Consider the following 26,634-nt stretch of genomic DNA (forward strand, 5'->3'; position numbering starts at 1 on the left):
TGTGGGATGGGGGTGTGTGTGTGTGCACATGCACAAATAGGAGCCTGTCGGGGGGGGGGGGGGGGGTGAGTCTGTGGGAATGGGAGCCTATCTGGGTGTGTGTGATTGTGAGCCTGCCTCTGTGTGTGTGAAGAAATTTTTTGCTGCTCCACTAATCCATGACATGCTCAGGGCGATGTTAAATTAAAAGTTTTCAGGTATGAAGAGCCCTTATTAGTTTTAATTATTATTATTATTGGGTGTCTGATGCCTCTGCCATTTTGAAATATTTCATTGCTTTTGGGAATTTTTTTAAAATTTTGAATGAGCACTTAATTAGTGGATATTATTCTATCCATCAGTTCATTGGAAATATTCTTGTTAGTACGGATTTACTAATATGATTGATTTATATTCCTTGATTTTATTGTTTGATGAATGATTTATGAGGATTGGTGATGTTTGTCTCTTCGTTGCTGCACTGCATACAGAGTTTGGCTTGTTGCAGTTTACAGTTTTGTTATCTGTCTACATGTTTCTGTTCATACTTTGTGGTCTCTATTTTGTATTTGGTGAAGTTTTGTCTGTGTTTTTGCATGTGTAACTGAGGCAGGGTATTCTGCTAGTTTGTATTTTCTATGTAGAGATTTATAGTAGCCTGATTTGTTCTGCTTTTCCCACAGGACGTGTATTGGTACTTTAAGTCCTGCAGTTGCCTTTTCATAGATAGGGTTGTTCCTGTTTGAGCGCTGGCAGTTAGTGCTGTTTTAGTATGGGAAATTTACTATATCATTATTGTGATTTAGTTTACTCAAAACGTTTGGAGGGCCAAACACACCCAACACGTGTTACAATAGGCCTAATAGCATATGGGTTTACAGGGGGGCATAATGGTGCCACCTACAGGGCCAGCCGGGACTATTTTGGCATACGGGTTGGTGGAGCAGGAGCACCTTGGGATGATCCCTGCCCGATTTTGGCATCGAGGTTCAGAGGGTGTGTCGGTTTTAATAGTTTGGATTTCCAGAGGGAGCACAGCTTTTTTCTCAGTGGGGAAGGGGGCCTGTGACAGAGTGTGAGGCTGTGACAGATTCTACTGTGCTTTGGTTACCGAGGAAAAATCAACATTCTGTGTTAAAAAAGAAAGAGAGAACAGAACGAGGAAGGGGACAGCACAGAACTTGTTCGCACAGGGCAGCAAAGAGGCTAGCACCGGCCCTGAAACCTCCTGTCAGATGCTTTTGCTAGTCTGGCAGAAAACAGCAAATAAGTTGCCAGGCTGTTTTGTTTTTTTTATCCAGAATTAATCAACATCCCAGCAGCAGCTGGGAGTCCACCCTTGGTCATATGTGCGCCCAGTTAGGTTACAAAGCACCGCTCCAAACGCTCTGAGAAGGCAGTTTTCGGGTTGTCCCCCTTGGGATAAAGTCCGCGGGGTTCTCTTTTCCTGTGGATTTTGTGCCAGCTTTCAACGAGAGAGTGCGCCCTCGTGCTTTCGCGGTCACCTGGGGGGGGAGGGGGTATTTTCCCGTTTCCATCTGCTTTCGTGTGGGTGGGTTTCCAAGGAAAACAACGCACGAAGATTTTAAAAACAGCCCACACGTGTTATTTTTCCGATCTCGCCCAAAACGTGTGCCCCCCCCCCCCCCCCGTCCCATCCCACCCCTGTATAATCCCGACAGATTGAGAGAAAGCAATTTCCGGACAGCCAGTTTTGCCCCAAGTAAATCCCTGTTTACTGGCGCCAGCTTTAAAAAGCTGCACCACGTGTGCTTAAACGTCCCTTTCTGCGAGCGTCTTCTCTAGCAGCCGTCGGGGGTGTCTGGCAACCCTCGGATTCCTTCAGCCGCGCCGAGAAACGATCGGCGTTGAACTGTCAATTGCGTGTCAACAACACGTGTTAGGCACGCGGCGGCGCCGCACGCACTCTTCCACACTGTGGGGGGGGATTTCAGAGCTGAGAAGACTTTATTCTGAAGCAAGCGAGTTCGGCAGATCCCTCCCCCGATCCTGCCGGGCGCCCGAGGCCAACGCTCACGCTAGTCCACGAAACAAGAGCCGGTTGTGTTGGTTGCGATTTGCATTTCTTCTTCACCGGGCGAGTCGGCGCACGTCGCCGCTCCGCGCCGTGGAGCGGGATTCGCCTGGGGCGCCCTGAGTAGCCCCCCCCCCCCCGATTTCAGAGCTTGCGGGGGAAAAAGGCGCGGCCTAGGCGGACTGAGCCTCCTCGCCCCGCGCGGGCCTCTCCCCTTGCTGTGCACAGATACTTTCCAGCATATTGAACTTGGATCCCAAGCTCTGCAGGCAGTTTAGATTAAAGCTGCTGCCTGGGATGCTGATTGCTTCAAGAGACGACGCTCTGGGTGGCTCTCCTTCGTCTGCGAAAACGCGAGGCTTGTATTTGTCGGGTTCCTCCTCCCAGGGGCTGGATGTGCATAGCCTCTGCAAGAAAGAGAGAGCAGGCAGCTGTGTTAGCAGATGTTAGCGGCCCGAATGTCCTTCGTTCTAAAAGCCTGGACTTCTTGGGCCCATGTACATTCGAGCGTGCTGACCTGCGTTAGGAATCGTTCCAGAGTCCTCAGTGTATTATACTGGGTGGGTATATCAGGCTCGATGCTCGTTTGACGAGGGATGGTGCCAGTCTGTCAGGGAAAAAGAAGAACAAGTATGAGGAAGCAGTCCGACGACAGAGATGGAGCACAACTTGGTAATCACGGCGAAGGCGGCGCTGCGTCAGGCTCCACAACCTGAAATTCAGTGCTGAGCATATGGCGAGTCCCAGAGGAGAAGCATAACAGACCATGTTCAGACGATGTATCTATGCACTGAAACTGAATCTCATGCCTCAGACTGCTCCTGTTGTGATGAATGATACCCCGGCTAAGGCCACAGAATATGCTTTACTTGGAATCACAATTAAAAAAAAAAAAAAAGCACATTCTTGTGACCAGCTCATGGATTAATGAGGTCAACGTCTTCCTAGTGGGACTAGGGCTGCTGTGGCCTGTAAACAAAACAGATATTGACTACTACTGACCTAAAATGTGAATATTGATTGAGTTTAATGTAGCAACAAATTATTATTATTATTATCCTGGACACATCCCATGCATCCTCCCCTCCTCTCTTGAGCTGCGGTGTTTGGTGCACATAAGGTCACAGGACTTGAAAGGGAACAGCAGCCTCCGTAATATTCGAACAGCTCGCACAGGGGTTAAAGTCTGCAGGGCACTTTACTTCCCCAGCAATTCCGCACGGCGGCCGTTATGTAGAGAAGGGTCCGTCAATCGCCACTCACGCCCCAGCGTCAGATCGCTTTGCGTAGCGCGTGCACGCGTGACGCTCTGCCAGGGAGGACGTGCAGCTTTGTGTGTGTGTGGGGGGGGGGAGGGGGGAGTCTGCGCGCACGTTTCCAGAGAACGTTCAAAGCCAACGACGGCGCGGCGCATACTTTTTTGCTTGCCAAATATGTGGAAAGGCTGCGGTTAAAAAGACACCACAGGCTTTCCCTTCTGAAAATGACCCTCTTATAGTGGCCAATTTTCAAAGCCACGTGGATGGGTCGCAAAGTTCACAGGTCGTTTTCCCCAAATCCCCCACCCCCCTGCAGGCTTTGCACCAGTTCTCAAAGGGAAAGTCCTACATATCTTTTCCCCCATGAAAACGGCCCAGGAAATAAGTCCCCCTCGGAGATTTGCACTTTCTTCTTCTTCTCCGGGCGCTTCTCCAGTCAAAAACAATGAATATGGTTTCGAAGCCATAAAACAACGCCCGACGTTGCCTTATCCCCACCTTAACCCTGCCTCCGATCCCGCCTGAGGAACAGGAGCGCCCTGCTGATCCCCGGGCGAACTCTTACACGTGCACAGGGTTTACCCAGGGAAATGGCCCTCGAAAATGACCCTCTCGGCGTCTGACTTTCAGAGCACCTTCACCTGGCACTAAGCACGGGCTCAGGGGCCTGAACTGTGCTCGGAAAAGCAGCCCTTGCACCCTGCGCTTTCTACTTTTACCTGCAGTAGGAAGAGGCAGAAACCTTGAGGCCAGGAAGAGGCAGCGAGCACTAATTTTAGAGGAGGTTTGTAAATAACTCAAAAGCGAAATGTGCAATTGGTCCTGCGGTGGCTTCAACGGCATTAGAGGCCGGACAGTACTCACCAGTCTCTCGGCTTCTCTGCTTTTATATCTGCCTGCGGTGCCGCTGGACCTGAAACTCTATAGGAGCAAAGGAGACGTTAGTTACAGAACCCCCCTCCCCCCCCACTCGTGTGGCTTTCAATATCCGGTGGCCTTAACGGCTGCGGCAGAATATCGCAGGGGGCAGGCAACTCCAGTCCTTGCTAGGAAATGATGTGGCATTTGTTTGAAAGGAAACTAAAAAGGGTTACAACGTTTCATTAAAAAAAATTAACGAAACTTAATTCTTTTTCGTTCTTCCAATGTATAACGTTTTTTTTCTGACCGTGCGAAACGCCCTCCCCCCGCTTCCAAGGTGCGAGCTTCCCAGCCCACTCCAAACCCTCTTACCATATTTTCCCCGGCTGCTTGGAAACGGTGCCGGCAGGCCCAAGCCGCCCGCCAGCCTTCGCTTATCCCCTTCTGCCCGAAGACCCCCGCGTGCATGAACTTACCGAATACCTCCTGCCGTTGGCGCGATGCAACTCGTCTTCTGCTCTCTGTCTTTCGCTTCGATGGTAACTCTAAAATAAAAACGCAAAGCAAACCAGAATCCAGATATCACTCCCAGGGTGAGCCCGCTGGGAAGGGCCTGGGCGGCAGGATGTAAATCAGAGAAAGAAATCCCGCCCAACAGAGAAAATCGGTCGGTGCATCGGGGGCGCACAGAGGGCAAGCTCTTCGGTTTCAGTCTGCGTTTACGTTTCGGGGGCGGCACTGAGATTCATTTTCTTTAATGATTATTTTTTTTGTGTGCTTCATTTGCTTATTCACAATAAAAAATTAAATTAAAAAAAAAAACACCCAAATAATAATAAAAGCCAAAAGAAACCTCTCCTCTCCCCCTTCCCCCCCCCCCCCCCCCCCCGACCCATTCTGAGAATCTCATCCAAGCCTGGAACGAGCCAGAGAGATCCCCTTCTCGTTCCTGCCTCGCCGGTCCCTATTTAAAAACGGCGCTGGTCTCCGAGTTGTTTTACAGCCATAAAGCAAAGGGCACATGAAACAGCCTGGCGCTGACCGGCCCTGACGCTTCTATTTGTGAAGTGCATCGGGCGGGACAGGAGCGACGAGGGATGGTTCCTGACCCGTCCATGCTTGGATAAGAGGCAGGAAGCGTAAAGGGTGCTGGAGGTGCCGTGCGTGCGTGCGTGCGGGGGTGGGGGGCACAGGGATCTGTTACTTTTTTTTCTCAGCAAATAGGGGCAGATTTTCAAAGAGATACGTGCGTACCCCCCGAAAACCTGCCCCAAACTACCCCCCCCGCGCGCGCTGAGACTATGTCCAGCTGAAGTGCGCACCGGCGGCCAGCCGGCCCGCGTAACTTACTACCGCCCGGGAGAACAGGTGAGTTTTAAGACAAACAAAAAAAAAAAAAAAGAAGAGTGAGGGGTTTTAGGAGGCAGGGCGGAGAGGGGGAAAAGGGAGGCAGGGCAGGTAAGGGGTTAAGGAAGTTGCCTCCCAAGCCCGCTCCTTTATTGAAGAGGACTGGGAGGGAGCTGGGGAAAGGCCCAGTCCGTCACCGTGCGCATCCGCTAAAATCTCCCCCCCCCCTTGCGCGCGTGAGTGGGCACGCGTGTGCACACACACGCAATGATATAAAATCAGGCACGCGTGTGCGCGCGGATAGCCAATTTCACGACACGCGAGCGTCGGCGCGCGCATGTTCTAACGCCGACGTGTCCATGCGCGCGCGCCAGGAACCGCGCACGCATAGACGCCCACGTGTGGGTCTAAAAATTCACCTTTAAGGCCTTTAGCCGGATAAATTATCCCGCTAGCTTGGATATTCAATGTCTAAATGTCGCCGGATAACTAGCCAAGCCCTCCCAGTATCTAAATCCCAACTAATCTTTTGATGTAGTCCAATAACTTATCCAGCTGTTCTAAAGTTAGCCGAATAAACTTATCCAGCTAATTTTAGGATAGCCGGGTACATTCAGTGCACCGTCATCCCACTGAATATCCAGGCTAAGTTAGCTGGAGATTATCCAGTTAACTAGCCAATCCGCACAGCGGATGAATATTGTCCTCCCAGTATCAATGTCCCAACTAATCTTTTGAAAATTTAGTCGACTGTATTAAATGTTACCTGCCGATAGCGTCGGCGTTTTCCCTTGACGCTGGCCTTCCCCGCGGCGCGGCTCCGCATGAGTCGGGGCTTCGGCCACGCCCCCTTTTGACGTCAGACGCCGGCGGAAGCGCCGGGCAGCGTGGGAGATCTGGCTTATTTAAGGAAGCTTCTCCTCTCCTGTGTTGCTTCGGCCACAAGTGTGTTAGGAGAGTTTCGTTGTTGTGTTCCTGCTGTTTGCTGCCTGCTTGACCCGGACTACCTTTTGGATTATTCTGCCTGCCGCCTGCCTTCGGATTAGTTGCCTTGGTTCCTGCTTGCTTGCTGCCTGCCCTGACCCGGACTGCTACTGGATTATTCTGTCTGCTGCCTGCCTTTGGATACGTTGCCTGGGTTCCTGTTTGTTTGCCGCCTGCCCCGACCTGGACTGTTACTAGATTGCGTTACCTGCAGCCTGACCCTTGGACCACCCTTTCTGGATCCTGTCTCGCTGCTGGGCTACCTGGACTATCAGAAGTGTCCTACCCAATGCTACTCAATGAGTCTCCAGTTCCGAGACGTTCTACTACTCAAGGTAAGCGGCCATCGGCCTTGGTTCCACATACCAGTATAACATTAAATAAATTCATAGATATGGAATTGTACACGAATAAGAATTCAGCACAGTTTGAGGAAAAGAAACGGATGACGGTCCTCATGCTATTAATTACTACTCTGTGGCTCTATGATCACTCTAGTTGTCTTGTGTTGTTGTCTCCCTAGCATTCAAAACATTGCTTAACACCTACTGGAAGGCATTTTTTTATTTCAGCAGCACAAATGAGAACAGGTTTGCCTTTCCCATAGTTATAAGAACTCAAGACAAATGATTTTTAAAACATGTTCTAAATCTCCAGAGTTTAAGGGAGACAACTTACGGAGTGCCTCCTGGGATTAGCACGATCAAACGTTGATGCTCTTCCTGCTCTCTCACTGAAAAGGTGACTCTGAAAATGAAATAAAAACAGAATAGAATATGATAGAGGTGCAGTGAAAGGTGAGCATCAAAGTCATCTAAACACAGCCAACCTAGGCCACCCTATGCCTGAGGCACAATAGCAAACATACAGCATAAATGTAAGACAACGTGATAACTTGGATATGATACCTAATCGGAGAAATGTTCCAAAAGATCCAAGTGATGTAGACTATGCCATTATATATGAAGTGAAGAACCAAACAGCAATCTTTTCTTTTTCCGATGAGCAGCACTCTTCCAATTTCAATAAACTTTGTTAAGGATCTTCATGACACCTGTGTCATGATCTTAAATAATTGTTGTGCTTGGCAGCTCACAGCTTCCCGCGAGCTGCCACACTCACCTTGGCGGACCCCGACATTGGGGAAGTCTGGATGCCGCGCAAGAGCTCAGAACAGAGCCCTTCCCTGCTGCTGCCGCCGCCGCCGCCGCAATCTCTCCAGCCCTGACGCGTCTCTCTCCTAAGCGTGCGTGCCTGATCCTGCCCTTTTTAAAGGGCCAGCGGTGGGAAATGGGTCTGGACGCCCATTGATGACATCATCTCCCTGGGTCAGCTCCCTTTGGAGTGGCGGTTTGCTTGAGTTCCTGAGTTCCCCAGCTCTTTGGTTCATTCCTGTCTTCTCTGGTCCTCCTTTCCCTTGGATTGATCTTGGCTGGACACTGGATTGGACTTCGACCTTGTGCTTCTCGCTGCCTGCCTCGACCATTGCCCGGACTCTGACCTCGAGCTTCGCTCCCTGTCCTTGGCCTGTGTACCTACTTCGCTTTAGCTTCTCTGAACACCAGGCTGTTCCTCTGCTGACTCTTTGGCGTGCTGGCCGCAATGTTCCTGACTACCTGGACTTCCACCACCGCAGAGGCCCCACCTAAGACCAGCCGGCCCCGGCACCCAAGGGCTCAACCTAAGGGGAACGTGGGCTGGCATTGGTGAAGCTCCAGCAGGGCCTCTGCTTCCACCAGCTCCACCTATCAACAGTGGGGACCAGTGGGGCTTCTCCCTACAGGTAGCGTCAACTCCCCCCTCGGTCCAAGGATCCACCAGCATAACAAAAACAGACCTACAGGTCCATACATATGTAATCATCATATGTGAAGTGTAAAAAAAAAATAGATCCAAACTCCTTTCCCCACAACTTCCACTTGAGAACAGGGAAGTTTAAGTAATTTATTTTCTCATAGTGCACAGACATTCCTTTTGTTTTAGTTTTGTTTTCATTTATTTAAAATGAAGAAAACAAACAAACAAATGAAATTGTAAAAGTTAAACAAAAAGAAAAACAAACAAACAAAAAAAATGTTGGATCTCATTCCAGAAAACCCCCCAAACATTTCCAGTCCCTCCATCTCCCTAAACCCTTTTACCATATTTTTCTTGTTCTTTAAGGCGCAGGAGTGAAATGACGCTGGCAGACCAAGGCCGGCATCATAGTTAATTTCTTCCGTACAAAATGGTGCTTGCAATATTTATGGCAGGGCAGGAAGAACCGGGCATTGCTCCTGCCCCATGAAGAAAAAGAAGAATATGATAAGAGGGATTGGGCTTGGGAGAGGGAAGGCCTGGGAAGGCTTGGGTTGTTTTTTTTGTCGGCGGCAGCGTTTAAAACTGAAATGAAAGAAAGTGAATGCAGCTTTGATAATTTTCCTTTCCTTTTGTTTTAAAAAGGAATGGAAATGAAATGGGAAGTTTTGTTAAAATGTCCCAAAGCCGTTTCGAAAGAATGCACATCCCTAAAGGACAATCATATCCATGATATCACAGAAGAAATCTGCCATTTGCAGAGAATGATGCTCGTCCGCACCAGCAGTCAGATGAGCCTTCCTCAAATAAGCGTTCCCCAATGATTCAGACAGTGTGTGGAAATACAGATCTTACAATAAAAAGTGAATTTTCAAAAGATACGCGCATAAAAATCAGCAGATGTGCATGTAAAGTAGCATATACTCATGTCTCTGCAATTTTATAAACCTTAAAATATGTATTTATTTAAAAACTTTTCTGTACCCACATAACTACCCATGAGTAAATCTGTGCCTGTAGAAAAGGGGTGGGCCGGGCTGTTCCAGGGTGGGGCCCACGTTTATGTAAGTTGCTATTTTATAATCAATTTACACATGTAAATGTGGCAGCTTCCTCAATTATACTTACACCTGCTCTATATCTGGAGTAAATGATCGTAAATGTTTTTAAAGGAGAAATATCGACTGGATGGGGGTTCTAGGTGAACTGGGGAAATTCAGGCTGAAGAGCCAGGAAGGTTTTGATAATATGCAGATGGACTGGGAGAATGGAGACATTACTTACCTGATACTTTTGTTTTCCTTAGTGTAGACAGATGGGCTCAGGACCAAAGGGTTATGCTCCCCTGCCAGCAGATGGGAGACGGAGTCAGATTTCACAGTTGACGTCACCCTAGATATACCCTTGCGGTAACCTCAGCTCCTCAGTATTCTCCTCGAAAAGCCCTTGTGGATAAATCTTTGCTTAAATAACTTGATTAAACTTGAGTAAAACTTGAACTGGTTCAACTAATTTCCAAACTGGAGACCGCCAGTGCACTCGACCAATTAACGCCAACACCAGACAAACTGTGGGTGTCTTGAACTAGGGGTAGGCTGTGGCTTACCCGTATTTGCTTAGTCCCTAGGTTTGCTATCCGAGGTTCTCCTTTTCCGGGGCAGCCATGGGTGGGATGCTGAGTCCATCTGTCTACACTAAGGAAAACGAAATTATCAGGTAAGTAATTTCTCCATTTCCTAGCGTGTAGCCAGATGGACTCAGGACCAATGGTATGTACAAAAGCTACTCCCGGACAGGGTGGGAGGCTGCCCGTGGCCCACTTGGTACTGCCCTTGCAAAGGCTGCGTCTTCTCGGACTTGAACATCCAGGCGGTAGAACCTGGAGAAGGTGTGTATGGAGGACCAAGTCGCCACCCAACAGATCTCGGCGGGCGACAGCAGCTTGGTTTCAGCCCAAGAGACTGCCTGGGCCCTCATAGAATGAGCCTTAACCTGTAGAGGTAAGGGTTTTCCTGCCTCTATGTAGACTGCCTTGATTATTTCTTTGATCCAGCGGGCTATGGTCGTCCGCGAGGTCACTTCTCCTTGTTTCTTCCCACTGTGAAGACCAACCAGGCGTTCCATTTTGTGCACCGGTTCCAATCTTTCCGGGTACCACACTAGGAGTCTGCTGACATTTAGATGGCGAAGAAGGCGTGAGTCTTCAGAGTCCTTATGTTCATCCGGAGATGGTAGCGAGATGGTTTGGTTCAAGTGAAACTCGGAAACCACTTTTGGTAGGAAGGAGGGGACAGTGCGCAGTTGTATGGTTCCAGGCGTGAATAGGTTACCGACAGGATAGTGCCTGTAGTTCGGAGATGCGATGAGCTGAACATATGGCCACCTGGAATGCCATCTTCAATGTTAAGAGGTGTAGTGACAGACCGCGTGTTATTTATTTATTTATTTAACAGTTTTTTATACCGACCTTCATAGTAAATAACCATATCGGATCGGTTTACATTTAACAAGGGTATAACTGGAGTAAACAATTCAAGTAAACAAAGGTAAACAATAGGTACGAATAAGTCAAAGTTACAATCAACAGGGAAAGAGAAACTTGGAAGCTTGCAACAAGCTGGAAAGAAGATAAGGCAGGAAATAGTGTTGGTCTGAAGGAAGCCCCAGCTAGGAAGTCTAATACTAGATTGAGATTCCATAGAAGCACAGGCCACTTTAGGGGTGGTCGGAGTTGTTTAACCCCTTTCAGGAAGCGAGACAAGTCCGGATGGGTTGATAGCCGTATACCGTCCACTTTGGCTCTCAAGCAGGCCAGTGCAGCTACTTGGACCTTGAGGGAGTTGAGTGCCCGTGAGAGAATCCGGCGGTCCTCACACCAGGCTTCGAATACTCTCCAGATCCGTATGTATGATAGGGATGTGGAGAACTTGCGCGCTTGGAGCAGGGTGTCAATCACTGCCTTTGAGTAACTGCGCTTCTTCAGGCGAGTCCTTTCAAGGGCCTGACTGTAAGAGAAAATTGAGACGGGTCTTCGTGGAGAATCGGACCCTGCCAGAGAAAGTCCCTGTGTGGAGGTAGGCACAGAGGGTTCCCCACAAGGAGTCTTTGAATGTCTCCGTACCATGGTCGTCTTGGCCAATCCAAGGCCACTAGTAGAACTAGTCCCCTGTGATGTTCTATCTTGCGGATGACCCTGCCCAGTAGTGGCCATGGAGGGAAGGTGTACAGTAAGTCTTCCTCTGGCCAAGTCTGGACGAGAGCGTTGAATCCCTGGGATTGTAGCTCTTGTCTGCGGCTGAAGAACCTGGGGACTTGGGCACTGAGACAGGTGGCCAGTAGATCCATGGCTGGGAGGCCCCAGCGATTTTTTGTCAGTTGGAAGGCTGTGGTCGACAGCGTCCATTCCCCCAGGTCTAGGCTCCCTCTGCTGAGGAAGTCTGCTGAGACGTTGTCTTTTCCTGTGATGTGGGAGGCCGAGATCCCTTGTAGGTTTATTTCCGCCCAAGCCATGAGAGAGTCTATCTCCAGAGACACCTGCTGGCTCTTGGTTCCTCCCTGGCGGTTGATGTAAGCAACCGTTGTCGCGTTGTCAGACATTACTTGAATTGCTTTGCCTCGGAGTCTGTGGCTGAATCGCAGGCATGCTAGTCTGACTGCTCGAGCTTCCATTCTGTTTATGTTCCATTGTCTCTGGGCCATCAGTTCCTGACAGTGGGTTCCCCACCTTCGCAGGCTCACATCCGTGGTGAGCAAGATCCAATTCGGAGGGGATAGGCTTACTCCTCTGCTTAGGTGGTGTTGGAACCATCGCGGCCCGACAGCTTCACTCCGTCTACCTTTCTTTTTCTGCGACTCCTCTTGCTCCCTGTGGACGTCTGGCTGTCGCGGCGTCTGCCCGCTGTCCTCTCCAGTGTCCCCGGACCGGCTTGCGCGCTGCCTCCCGCCATGCTCCTCAGGTACCTTAGGGTGCGTGCGCCGTGCGGCCCTCATTTTTATTTCCTCATTGGCACATTCCTCAGGGGCATCCCCCCGTGACGATGTCACGCTGCCCGGAAATTTAAGTCTACAGTTTATTGCTAGCCGTTGAGTTAGCAAGGGATTTCCTATGGATGGGATTCGCTCTCTGTACCCAGCTACTCTGCCTCCAACTTCTATTTGGACTCTTTGCTGTTAACAAGGTACCCGCTCCTCGGGGGCCTCTCTGCTTTTCAGGTTGCTGCCAGGAACCGGTACTCGCTCCTCGAGGGCCCATGTTCCCTGACTCGTTGCCTGTGTCTATCTCCTCTTCTACTTGGAAGAATTCGCTACAGACACCATCTGTGAGTACAACTACCATCTACTCTTCAGAGCTGTTTCCCTGGAACCAGGTACTCGCTTCTCGAGGGCCAGCTCTCCCTATCTCGGGGCTTCTCCATTCTGGGGACACTGTGAATATCTCAGTATACTCATTTTCTCAGTTCTTCTTCCTACAGCACTGCTACCGGAGAAGGCGCTATTCCAGCACCCTGAGGAATACTAGCCTTGCCGGGCTCCATCTTCTATTCACTACCACCACTTCTGGTGGCTTCATAAACTGTCTAATAAAAGATATAATCTGTGTTTGTGTGTCCAGAGCTGAGCCTGACCTGTGGCCCCTCATGGGTCTTCCCCCCGTGGGCGTGGTCAGCTGCCACAGTGTCCAAGAGTCCACCCAAACCCTACAAAACATAACAGGTGGTCTTCCTGTAGCCACCACTAGATCTGAGAACGTTCTTCTGTTGGTAGATGGAGGCGAATTGAGTAGTCCTGGGACACTGGGTTCCATCGTGACAGTAAGGAGCGCTGGAGCAGTCGCATATGGGCCCTTGCTCATGGGACGACCTCCAGGGTTGATGTCATGAGGCCAAGGACTTGAAGATAGTCTCATACCTTGGGGCGTGCATTGGTCATCAATCATCGCAATTGTTCCATCAAGTTTCCTTCTCGGAGGAGAGAGGAAGACTTTGTTCTGTTTAGTGTCGAAGTGGGCCCCCAGGTACTCTAGCGATTGAGAGGGCTGCAGACTGCTCTTGCCCGTGTTCACGACCCAACCGAGTTTCTGCAGTAGGCTCTTGACTCTGCTGGTCACCTGCTGGCTCTCCTCTGAAAACTTTGCCCTGATTAACCAATCATCCAGGAAAGAGTGTACCAAGATCCTTTCCTTCCTCAGTGTTGCTGCCACGACCACCATGATTTTGGTGAAAGTTCTGGGGGCAGTTGCCAGGCCGAAGGGTAGCACTCAGATCTGGTAATGGTGACCCAGTATCGCAAAGCACAGGAAGCGCTGGTGGTCCTGATGGACTGGGATGTGAAGGTAGGCTTCGGAGAGGTCCAGGGAGGTTAGAAACTCTCCCAGTTGTACTGCCATTATTACGGAGCGAAGAGTTTCCATGTGGAAGTGTAGAACCCACAGATGACGGTTGACGTTCTTGAGATCCAAGATGGGCCAGAATGTTCCTTCCTTCTTGGGAATGATAAAATAAATGGAATAGCACCCCGTATTTTGTTGGGGCGTGGGAACCGGAGTTATTGCCTTCAGACTGAGTAGTCTTGTTAGAGTGGTTTCTACTGCCAGTCTCTTGGAGTGGGAGTGGCAGTGTGACATCATAAATTTGTCTCGAGGGATGCTGCGGAACTCCAGAGAGTAACCTTTTCGAATGATGTTTAGAATCCATTTGTCCAACATTATCTCGACCCATCTTTGGTAGAAGAGGGCAAGTCGACCCTCTATATCCTCTTCCTGTGGATGGGATGGCCCATTCTCACTGTGGAGCATGGCTAGCGCCTGCCCCCGGGCCTGCTCCCCTCTTGGTCTGTCTGTTCTGAAAGGGCTGGGACCTTCCGGAGGGAAAAGGTGCCTGGAACTGCGAGTTCCTGTAGGGTCTAAAGCGCTGCAATCCTCTGCCCTTGGTTCTTCTGGGGGAGGGACGCTGAGATCTTTTACTTCTATCTTCTGGTAGCTGAGGCACTGGGGATTCACCCCATTTGCTGGCTAACTTCTCCAATTCGCTTCCGAACAAGAGAGATCCTTTAAAGGGCATTCTTGTGAGATTTGCTTCACCGCCGCGCTCATTTCTGCACTCGCTGCCTTTCAGCCACTCTGGGGGCTAAGTCCACGCCGGGAACTGGCTACCGGACCAAGGCACACCTCTGAGGGATATCAGAGATCACATCAGGAATTTGCGACTGGGGGAGGGACCCTTAGGTATCACTGCAAGAAAGCTGGACTCAATCTTTCTTAAGGTAAATTTTGTTTCTTCTCTGCTGTAATTCTTAACACTATTCTAGTTTGTGGGATAGTGTCCGCATCTGCTAGGAGACGGAGAGATACTGAAGAGCTGAGGTTACTGCAGGGGTATATCTAGAGTGACGTCAGCTTTGAAATCTGACTCTGTCTCCCATCTACTAGCAGAAGAGCACAATTCCCATTGGTCCTGAGTCCATCTGGCTACACGCTAGGAAACTGGTACACTAATTGGTAAAACTGGTAATTTCATTGCCACACACGTTAGAAAATCTCTCAAACTATGCCCATAAAGGCCGACTTTTGTGGGGTAAATGCATCTAACTTGCACATGTTAAATCTACTTGCATATAACTTTAAAACCAGAAATAAAAATGTGCAAGTATACTAGTTGCGCACACTTATCTGGCTAAATTCCAACTTAGAAACATAGAAACATATAGAAATGACGGCAGAAGAAGACCAAACGGCCCATCCAGTCTGCCCAGCAAGCCATGCACTCTTTTTTTTTCTCATACTTGTTACGCCTGGCTTTTAGTACCCCTTAGTTCCATTTCCCCTCCACCCCACCACCAATGTAGAGAGCAGTGCCAGAACCACATCCAAGTGAATATCTAGCTTAATTAGGGGTATTAACCGCCGCAATAAGCAGGCTATACCCATGCCTTTGTCCACTCAGACTATGTAATTCAGACCTTGTTGGTTGTTGTCCATATACAGATCCTCTTTTCCACATTCCCCCTGCCATTGAAGCAGAGAGCTATGCGTTGAAAGTGAAGTATTAGACTTTCTCCCCTGCCACTGAAGCAGAGAGCTATGCTGGATATGTATTGAAAGTAAAGTATCTGCTTATTTGGTTTTGGGGAAGTAACCGCCGTAACAAGCAAGCTACACCTCGCTTTTTTGTGAATGCAAATCCTTTTTTTTTTTCCACATTTCCTCTTGCCGTTGGAGCCCAGAGCAATGATGGAGTCTCATTAACCGTATGTATGTACACTGAACAAGGGCATTATCTCCAGGTAGTAGCCCTAATTCTCGCGAGCCACATTAACAATCAACAAATATTGAACAAGCCTAATAATTGGCAATACCTATAGCCTATGTCCTCACCGGTAATTTTATATACTCTTACCCACCCCTCTGCTTTTTTTTTTGGAAATGGCAGCCCTCCATCCTTCCGCTCCGTGAAGGTGGTATAACATTGGCATCCCGCTCCGTGAATGCCACTCCAGCCTTCCGCTCCGTGAAGGTGGAACACCGACCACTGGCCACTGGCATCCCGCTCCGTGAATGCCTCTGTGGCTACTGCCGCTCCGTGCAGTGTTCTGCCGCCTCCTCCCACCCTTGGCCTTGCGGGCCCCGGTTATTGATCCCTGCGTCCGCTACTTTTTGTGGCTGTGACAACTCCCCTCCCCCCACAACAAGACCTTTAATTTGGGCTTCAAGGGCTGCTGCTTCTCCCTTTTACTGCAACAGGTCTGAGGCGATCTCTAGCTCAGCCTTTCTGCGCACTTTGGCGGTGGCTGTGGCAGCAGCGGCTTCCTGTTGTTCTTCTATCTTCTTCTGAGCCCTTCTATCTTGAGGGCTGCTGCTTGTTCGGCATTCTGTATGCGAGCCACCCCCTCTTCATTCACGTCCTCTAGACTTGATGGATCCACAGTGTTTATCCCACGCCCCTTTGAAGTCCTTCACAGTTCGGGTCTTCACCACTTCCTCCGGAAGGGCATTCCAGGCATCCACCACTCTCTCCGTGAAGAAATACTTCCTGACATTGGTTCTGAATCTTCCTCCCTGGAGCCTCAGCTCGTGACCTCTGGTTCTGCTGATTTTTTTCTGACGGAAAAGGTTTGTCGTTGTCTTTGGATCGTTAAAACCTTTCAAGTATCTGAAAGTCTGTATTATATCACCTCTGCTCCTCCTTTCCTCCAGGGTGTACATATTTAGATTCTTCAATCTCTCCTCGTATGTCATTCGATGAAGACCCTCCACCTTCCTGGTCGCCCTTCTCTGGACCACCTCCATCTTGACCTTGTCTCTTTGTAGATACGGTCTCCAGAACTGAACACAGTACTCCAGGTGAGGCCTCACCAAGGACCTGTTCAAGGGGATTATCACTTCCCTTTTCTTACTCGATATTCCTCTCTCTATGCAGCCCAGCTTTCTTCTGGCTTTAGCTATCACCTTGTCACATTGTTTCGCCGACTTCAGATCATTAGACACTACCACCCCAAGGTCTCTCTCCTGCTCCGTGCACATCAGCCTTTCTCCCCCCATCGAATACAGCTCTTTTGGATTTCCACTCTCCATGTGCAGGACTCTGCACTTCTTGGCATTGAATCTCAGCTGCCAAATCTTCAACCACTCTTCCAACTTATCCGGTTAAATAGCAGCTTTGCTCTTACTTATCCAGATAAATTCTGAACTACTAATTAACCAGATAAGTCTTAAAATGTTACTTATCTGGCTAAGTGAGCAACATAAGTAGTGTTCTTTAGACTTATTTGGCTATCTGACTTACGGGTAGATTTTCAAAGGGGTACGCGCGTAGGATACGCGCGTACCCCCCAAAAACCTACCCCAAACCCCCCCTGCGCGTGCCGAGCCTATTTTGCATAGGCTCGGCGGCGCACACAAGCCCCGGGATGCGTGTAAGTCCTGGGGCTTGAATGGAGGGGCGTGTCGGGGGGGGGGGGGCGTGCCGCGAGTGACGCGGCGTTTAGGGGGCGGCGCCGTGGGGCGTGGTTTCAGCCCGGGGGCGTGGCCGCGGCCTCCAGACCAGCCTTCGGGACCGGAACATGGAGCGGGGCAGCCAGCTGGCGCGCGCAAAGTTACGCCTGCTTCCAGCAGGCGTAACTTTGCTGACAAAGGTAGGGGGGGTTAGATAGGGCCGGGGGGGTGGAAGGAAAGTTCCCTCCGAGGCCACTCTGATTTCGGAGCGGCCTCGGAGGGAACGGAGGCAGGTTGCGCGGCTCGGCGCGCGCAGGCTGCCGATTTTGGGCAGCCTTGCGCGCCGACCCCGGATTTTAATGGACACGTGCAGCTACGCGCGTATCCATTAAAATCGCGTGAACAAAAGTACGCGATCGCGCTAATTTATAAAATCCGGCCCTTAGCGTTTTAAGCTGCTACTTAGCCAGACAAATCAGAATTTATCTAGATAAGTGCCACGAAATATCCATAAAACTCAGAACTTGTCCAGATAAATAATGTTTTTTGCGCATTTTTTACATGTGCATGCATGTTCCCAGGTATATTTATTTATTTTCAATTTTTACATACCGATGTTCCTGTAAAGAATACATATTGCACCGGTTTACAAGGAACTGAGCAGTTGCCTCCAGGGCGGAAATACATGTTTACGTATGTTTTATAACCTGTGTGCACTGCATATGCACAGGTTATAAAATACCGGAGTATATGAATATCTGAGTACATGGGCAGGCCTGCACATGTTTTAAAGCTATCCTCAAAGTTTCTATTATTGTATGTTCTTCTTATCCATCATCATCATCATCATCATCATCTATCATGAATTAGGTAACAGTTTCATTATAGATCACTGTTCCATTGTTCTTAGTCTGAGGATAATCCCTCTTTGCAGTCATGGGGCAAAATATAGGGGTCGCAAATCAGTAGGAATGTGCTTTCATGTTTCAGATGAAATGAAAAACATGATGAAGAAACAACTGCACTGCATTTTGTTTAAAAACCTCTGAAATTTGGTTTATGTTCGAGTCACTTTTGTTTCAGAAAAAACAACACAAAAAAACCCCCAGAGTTGCCAAAACAGCTAAATTAACCCCTTCTGGCTTTTCCCCATAAGCCCTCCCTCCAGATCTCTTACCCCCTTCCTGGGGGGTCTACGAAGCAGAAAGGGGCGAGAGCAATCCCCAGCTGCTCCTGCCCCGCTGGATCCCGATATGAAAATGGTGCTAGCTAGCTGGTACCATTTCAGAACCAAGACCCAGCGGGGCAGGAGCAGCTGGAATTGCTCATAGTCCTTTCTGCTCTGGGGACTTCAGGAAGGGGATGAGAGACCTCTGAGAGGGATTTATGGGGGAAAGGCTCATGCGAGTGGGGAGGTGTAATTCTGCTGTTTTCATACCAGGAGGGAGGGGGGCTATTTATTTTTGTTTTTTCTTTTCAGTGTTTTTAATTTAATGTTTATTTTGGTTCAGAAAATGAAATAAACAAAAATTTGCATTAAACAAACTGAAACACAAGTAAAATAACCCACCTGAAATGAAAAACAAAACAAAACTATTTTCCCCTCACACCCCTACAGATCAGGAAAGTGCAGTCCACTTCATTGACCATCTCGCTGGCTGTTATGTGTTAAAAGTTTGAAAATCATCCTTATTATGGTCCCAAAGCTGTAGTCCAAGATGGATTTGGAAGAAAGAAATGTACTTCCCCAAGATTCTTTGGCACAACACAAACTGTATTATGTCTTTACAGTCAAGCACCAGAACTTACCGAATGCCGTTTGGCACTGGCACGGTCAAAGATTTGTCTTGATTCTTGCCCATTATTCATATTCATACCCTAAAATACAATGACATGCAGTTTACACGAAGGGTCAACATATACTACTTACTCACCAACAAAAATTCCCAAGTCATCTCATTGTATTCCTGAGAAAATGAATTACAGGTTCATCCTCTAATCAAAGGCTGAAGAACACATAAGCCCTAATGAAAAAGGCCAAGGAACTGGATAATTTTAGCAAAATTAATCAACATAAAATAATTATGATCTGAATGATGTTTGGGAGGGAAGGAGTTTGGCCTAAACACTCAATATCCTTCTGTATTTAACCTGCAGTTTCCATCTTTACTCAGGTTCAAGAAGAAGTTTTGGTGAACTTTCCAGGATGGGATGGGATCCATCCAGTTCACCGACCCTTTCCGAAGTACTTTTTATCCCTGTGTACAGAATTTTCTCATTTTCGTGGTTCTGTCCATGATGAAATGCCCAAGAGAGAGGGAAAAGAAAAACAAAACAAAACAGGAAGTCACCTGAATATTCGAGGATTGGCTGCCTGTATCAAAACATTTCTCCCCTATCACTCGTGTCTGAAACGAGAGAGTGAGTACTTAGAGGTCAACAGTCAATAAGCCCACTGAGCGGAAACGCTATCCAGGAAAACTTTACCCAGTTAGTCCGTGGAGCTTGGCCAGATAAGTGTTTCACTGAATACTTCTATTTAAAATTGCCCATATAAACTTGTCTGGGTAGCGTTAGGATCGGTATTTTTCCAGCCTTAGGCCTAGGTTCATCAATAATACAATGGTTATCTAAAAAGGGGTGTGCTTATGGAAACTGGTAAGTTATCACTTTGCATGGGTATTATTGCATGGTATGCTAACTTAGCATAGGTATTATCACATGGTGTAGTAAACTTAGTGCACCCTGCAATAATCCCTATTTTTGAGAGAGAGAGAGAGAGATCTTCAAGGCCCTCATAGTAGTTAAATACCACCTGATAGGTCGAGGTGACGTGTTAATGGTGGTTTATCGCATGTAGAGTGATATGTACAAACAGCACAGTACAACTTGGTGAAGATTTGGTGTCATTTGGAGTGAGGAAAGTCTCACAAAGTTGAAATTTCTACTATGTTCTCTCACCCGAGCTTGATGGACTCTATAACAGGGTAACCATCACCTTGACCTATAAGGTGGCCCTCCTATAGAGATATAAATAGGTGCATACAGTGAGGCCCTCCCTGGAGGCTCTCTCTCTCTCTCTCCCTCCTCCCCCCTGCCCAGAAATGGCCAAATGCAAGTCCAAAAATGTATCGCGTTAAAACTGTGCGATAGCATGCGTGATGCTATCGCATGGTGCGATATGGCCCCTAATTTTACTAATTCCCACCCCAATAATTAGCATTCGCACTGTGTGCTACAGCGTTTTTTGCATGCAATAATGCCATAACGTCAGATAGAGTATACAATCAGAGGTCCTATACGTAGTACTATATTCTACAAATAAATCTTTTTTATTAAACACATTCAATATAAATCATCCTCCTCTAATGCATAGGAACTCCTAACTAGACAATAATTAATAAAAACCACTCACTCATTCATTACCCCCAATCATACTTTCCACACACATACCATTCTCTAAAAAATACCCCAACATGATTAATATGTCGACAAATATCTTATGAACATTTCACATAATATACAACGCACTCCCTCTCAATATATAACGCATGGAATATTAAATGTCTATTTATATGTTCAATCACCCGACGATGATCTCGTTTCGTCCGCCGTAGCAGACTTCCTCAGGGATGTGTTCATAAACGCATTAGTTAATCACGTTGAAGTTGAATATTGCACCTCCCGATCACCATAATAATCACCCTAGTTCTTCTCGTGACCCTACTCCTTAAAGTGCCTTCCCACGCCTAGCAGGAACTCCAAAACATTAGCTGACCACATCTAATAGCGAAGTAACCGAATGCATTCCTTTCACTTCTGTCTCCTTATGTTCTGTTAAAGCTGTTGGTAATCACGGTACTACCAGTCTTCTTCACATGTGTCTTCCCTTCGTCCCCTTTTACTTAAACCAACAAGCAAATCTTCTTCTTATATGCCTCATAAAACCAACATGTTGTCTTCTTCCGTATCGGCACGCTATACTTATTAAGTATAGCGTGCCGATACGGAAGAAGACAACATGTTGGTTTTATGAGGCATATAAGAAGAAGATTTGCTTGTTGGTTTAAGTAAAAGGGGACGAAGGGAAGACACATGTGAAGAAGACTGGTAGTACCGTGATTACCAACAGCTTTAACAGAACATAAGGAGACAGAAGTGAAAGGAATGCATTCGGTTACTTCGCTATTAGATGTGGTCAGCTAATGTTTGGAGTTCCTGCTAGGCGTGGGAAGGCACTTTAAGGAGTAGGGTCACGAGAAGAACTAGGGTGATTATTATGGTGATCGGGAGGTGCAATATTCAACTTCAACGTGATTAACTAATGCGTTTATGAACACATCCCTGAGGAAGTCTGCTACGGCGGACGAAACGAGATCATCGTCGGGTGATTGAACATATAAATAGACATTTAATATTCCATGCGTTATATATTGAGAGGGAGTGCGTTGTATATTATGTGAAATGTTCATAAGATATTTGTCGACATATTAATCATGTTGGGGTATTTTTTAGAGAATGGTATGTGTGTGGAAAGTATGATTGGGGGTAATGAATGAGTGAGTGGTTTTTATTAATTATTGTCTAGTTAGGAGTTCCTATGTATTAGAGGAGGATGATTTATATTGAATGTGTTTAATAAAAAAGATTTATTTGTAGAATATAGTACTACGTATAGGACCTCTGATTGTATACTTTATCTTTGATATAGACGGAGGCACTGCACTATTTTAGTGTACCTGATAACGTCAGATAGAGCAGAATATCAGCATCCACCAGCTAAAATTTAACCCCACCTCGGGAACTCCTCCAAAGCCTTTTTTGAATGAGGATAACTGTTACCTAGACGGTGGGGAGAAATATTCCAATCTCTGGTTTTGTCCAGGTACCTGGAAAGTCACCCGGATAAACCCCTTTGATTATTGACTTTTTGGTTCCCAGTTCCTGTTAGTGAACCCCTTTATTACAAAGCACAAGTTATTAGGGATGTGCAGCCCCCAAATTTTCATTACTTTTTTTTTTTATATATTGTAAGGGTTTTCTTATTCAGTTGACTTGATGTTTTTAGTTTTGGTTTAGTCATTTGCCAAAATGAAAAAAGTACATTAAAAAATGGTTTTAAAAAATGGGCCTTCCAAGGCCCTGGAAGCCACCTCCTACCCCGCAAAACGTGAACCTGGAAGAAAGGTCTGCCCGGCTGGGCTGTTTTGGACCGAGCCAAAGCCTCCCCGGGCTCCTCTAACCCCCTATCCCGGCTGGGGCCTACCCAGGGCTGGTCTGAGGTCAACCTAGGGCCTTCCCTAAGCCTGCCAGGCAGACAGTGCCGTTTTTAAAGGACCAGGATGTGGACAGGAGTGAGTGGGCATTGCTCTTACTCACAATCTGGGAAGGGGTAAGGGGTAGCTCCCTGTGGCGACAGCCCCAGTCAGACCCCCAGGAGGCTCCAGGCCAGTGTTGCGTCTGTCGGACTCAGACGGCTTCGTCCCACATGCCTCACCTCAATATTCGCTTTCTCCACCAGCCTCGGGAAGATGGCGACCGCCGTGACTGCTTGCCGCACGCCACCGGCGTCCCCGGAACGGCTATGGCAAGGTTTTCCGCCATGATTCACCCGAGGGCCTCCGAGGGTGCGCGCACTACCCACGTCTTTATTCCAACGTTGGCAGGAACCTCGGGGGCGGTCCCCTCGAGTGATGTCACAACTTCGGGTATTTAGCCTGCCCATTTGCTGACTGACTTTGAGTTAGCAAGGATTGGATTCATCCAGTCTCAGCTGCTCTGCCGCTTCTTGCTGCTGCTGGAAGCTCTCTTTACCCTCCGGGGTTCTGCTAACTTGGGTACCCGCTCCTCGGGGGCCCTTTGCTTCTTTCCAGGTGCCTATCCAGTATCCAGATACTCACACCTCGAGGGCCTGAGTTGTCTACCTTGGTGCCTGCTACCATTACTTCTACCTGCTGGGAACTCCACCATTACAGCTACAAGAGTTGTGAGTAATCTAACATCTACCAGTCTGTCTCACCTACAGCTCCTCATTGGAAACCTGCATCGGAGCTCCCTATACCACCATTGTGGGACGGGTCTCCTCCGCCGAGGACCCCAGACTGCTGCTGCAGGAATCTACTCACTACTGCCACCTCTGGTGAACCCTACAATAAAGATTATCTCTGTGTTTGTGCATCTGAGTCTAGCCCGGTACTGCAGTTCCCCGCGGGGCTCCTCCCCGTGGGAGTGGCCATCACTGCAGCACCTAAGAATCCACCAAACACCTCAAAACCATAACAGCCAGGCTCCTGCTGTGTTCAATTAGTTTTGTGGGCTGAAAGTGGGGGTCAGAGGGGCCCCGGGAGACTCAGCTGGGCAAGCCTGGGCTCCAGGTTCACATTTTGCTGGGTGAGAGGCTATTTCCAGGGCTGAGAGAAGCTCATTTAAAAAAAAAAGAAAATGCCATAAATACAAAAATACCCATAACATTTTGGGTATTTTTGTAGGAGGCCAATTTCAGGTCATTCCATTTGGAATGAACCAAAAATTGCTTCATTCATTGCATATTTTGCATTTGTTTCAAATGACTGCACATCCGTAATAAGTCTTCCTCTTTGGAAAATCATATACGGTAATTATGCATTGAGGACCTGTATTTCTTACTGTTATCCATAACTGAAAATTTAATAGCAAACTAATAGGGTCATTCATCAAAATGCGTTATGGTGTAAACACGTGTGATAGTTAAAGATCATAAGAACATAAGAAATTGCCATGCTGGGTCAGACCAAGGGTGCATCAAGCCCAGCATCCTGTTTCCAACAGAGGCCAAACCAGGCCACAAGAACCTGGCAATTACCCAAACACCAAGAAGATCCCATGCTACTGATGCAATTAATAGCAGTGGCTATTCCCTAAGTCAACTTAATGAATAGCCGTTAATGGACTTCTCCTCCAAGAACTTATCCAAACCTTTTTTAAACACAGCTACACTAAAACTGCACTAACCACATCCTCTGGCAACAAATTCCAGAGTTTAATTGTGCGTTGAGTGAAAAAGAACTTTCTCCGATTAGTTTTAAATGTGCCACATGCTAACTTCATGGAGTGCCCCTAGTCTTTCTATTATCTGAAATATTAAATAACCGATTCACATTTACCCGTTCTAGACCTCTCATGATCTTTAAGACCTCTATCATATCCCCCCTCAGTCGTCTCTTCTCCAAGCTGAAAAGTCCTAACCTCTTCAGCCTTTCCTCATAGGGGAGCTGTTCTATCCCCTTTATCATTTTGGTCGCCCTTCTCTGTACCTTCTCCATCGCAATTATATCTTTTTTGAGATGTGGCGACCAGAATTGTACACAGTATTCAAGGTGCGGTCTCACCATGGAGCGATACAGAGGCATTATGACATTTTCCGTTTTATTAACCATTTCCTTCCTAATAATTCCTAACAGAATTACCGCATGGTGCAAATGCAAATTTTTTCAAGGGACGGGATCAGGGAGGAGTTTGGAAGGGATTAATGAAAACGAGGGGCAATATCACATGATTTTAATGCTGGAAATTACTACACCTTTTTTCCTGCGATCTGCCTGAAAGGGCCATAATGCAATTTGCTAGGGCGAGGACACTGTAGAAATCTCTTTTTCTTATCACTGGCGTTATCCATGCAAAATTATAGCATTTTGATGAATCTAGGGGTTTGATTTTAGTTCTCTGCATGAACTCCAAACATCAAGGTGGTGATTAGATTACTAGACTGGATAAACGTTTATGAAGTGTGAGCTATTTTAGAAAGGAAAATGCATCTGTTTGAAATGAATAAAGAATCCAAACAAAAAAAATGGCTATTTTCAGTTTGACTCATTTCAAACTTATTAAGGGGGTTATTTTCTAAAGCTTTATCGTGTGCGCTAGGGCCCTAACGCACACGATAAGGCCTTTTCGCATGTGATATAATGTAAATTAGGGGGAGGGGAGGAGTCGGGGCATGGAGGGGGCGGAGTCAGCGGTGGCTTCGCCGCCGGTGATAATGTTACTAACATTATCGTTGGCAGTAGCGCGCCAAATAGCACCACCTTTCACAGTGGCACTATTTGGTGCGAAAGCCGGCAGCCGGCGCAGTGGCCTGGTGCGAAGGCTGCGGGCTTTCGCAGGATTCATCATTCTGCAAGGAATGATGAATCCAGGCCTAAACTTATTTGGCCCGAGAAGCCTGAAAGTTTTCAGCTTCTTTGTTTCTGTAAATAATATGTGCTATTTGGAAAGAGCAGGCACTATTTGATGAGAAGACATGCTTGAACACCCCCCCCCCCGTATCCCCATTACATAGCTGTGGCCTACATCCCCTTTAAAAATGGCACCGGCTAACTAGGGATTGATGATGGCTGTAAAGTCATAATACAGCCATCCAACAACCTGGCCTCAGCTGCCCCCGAGACAGGGGCAGGCAGCAGGGCAGGAAGAATTGCCCTACCCCCTCCTCTTGCAGATGTGGACCACAGTTACAGAAAAGATACAGAGGTGGCGGGGTTGATAGGGGTGGCAAGGGTTGGTGGGAGTCAGGGAAGGAATTTCTTTTTTGTTTTCTGTGTTTTTCGGGGGGGGGGGGGCTTTTATTTCACAGGGAAGATATTTTTATAACAGCTTGCTTAGGGCTCAATTCTGTATGCAGAACATACAGGCAGACTGTGACCTAAGTTTTCAATTCAAACTTACGGGCTTTAAATCTGCAGACTGCTAGGGAGCGGGTATGAATTCTATGTGCACATTAACATGCAAACTGCTAGGGAGCAGCTATCAATATGTACGTGCATATTTACATGCAGACTGCTAGGGAGCAGGTATGGATTCTATGTGCACATTTACATGCAGACTGCTAGGGAGCAGGTATGAATTCTATGTGCACATTTACGTGCATGGTGCTAGGGAGCGGGTATGAATTCTATGTGCACATAAACATGCAAACTGCTAGGGAGCAGCTATCAATATGTACGTGCATATTTACATGCAGACTGCTAGGGAGCGGGTATGGATTCTATGTGCACATTTACATGCAGACTGCTAGGGAGCAGGTATGAATTCTATGTGCACATTTACGTGCATGGTGCTAGGGAGCGGGTATGAATTCTATGTGCACATAAACATGCAAACTGCTAGGGAGCAGCTATCAATATGTACGTGCATATTTACATGCAGACTGCTAGGGAGCGGGTAAGGATTCTATGTGCACATTAACATGCAAACTGCTAGGGAGCAGCTATCAATATGTACGTGCATATTTACATGCAGACTGCTAGGGAGCGGGTATGGATTCTATGTGCACATTTACATGCATGGTGCTAGGGAGCGGGTATGAATTCTGTGTGCACATTAACATGCATGCTGCTAGGGAGCGGGTATGAATTCTATGTGCACATTTACATGCATGCTGCTAGGGAGCGGGTATGAATTCTATG

General features: G+C 47.6%; 1 protein-coding gene across 1 annotated transcript in view; it reads right to left on the reverse strand.

The window, feature by feature from the left end:
- Positions 1-504: 504 nt before the first annotated feature.
- The window catches only part of LOC115096778 (cadherin-like protein 26), a 68,042-nt gene continuing 41,912 nt past the window's right edge, over positions 505-26,634 (reverse strand). The window contains 7 exon segments of the mRNA XM_029611873.1: positions 505-2,421; positions 2,532-2,621; positions 4,138-4,194; positions 4,611-4,679; positions 7,144-7,212; positions 19,001-19,069; positions 19,543-19,599. Coding sequence (XP_029467733.1) covers positions 2,188-2,421; positions 2,532-2,621; positions 4,138-4,194; positions 4,611-4,679; positions 7,144-7,212; positions 19,001-19,069; positions 19,543-19,599 — 645 coding nt within the window. The 3' untranslated portion in view covers positions 505-2,187.

This window comes from Rhinatrema bivittatum, chromosome 8 (assembly GCF_901001135.1).
Source record: "Rhinatrema bivittatum chromosome 8, aRhiBiv1.1, whole genome shotgun sequence".
Classification (NCBI taxonomy): domain Eukaryota; kingdom Metazoa; phylum Chordata; class Amphibia; order Gymnophiona; family Rhinatrematidae; genus Rhinatrema; species Rhinatrema bivittatum.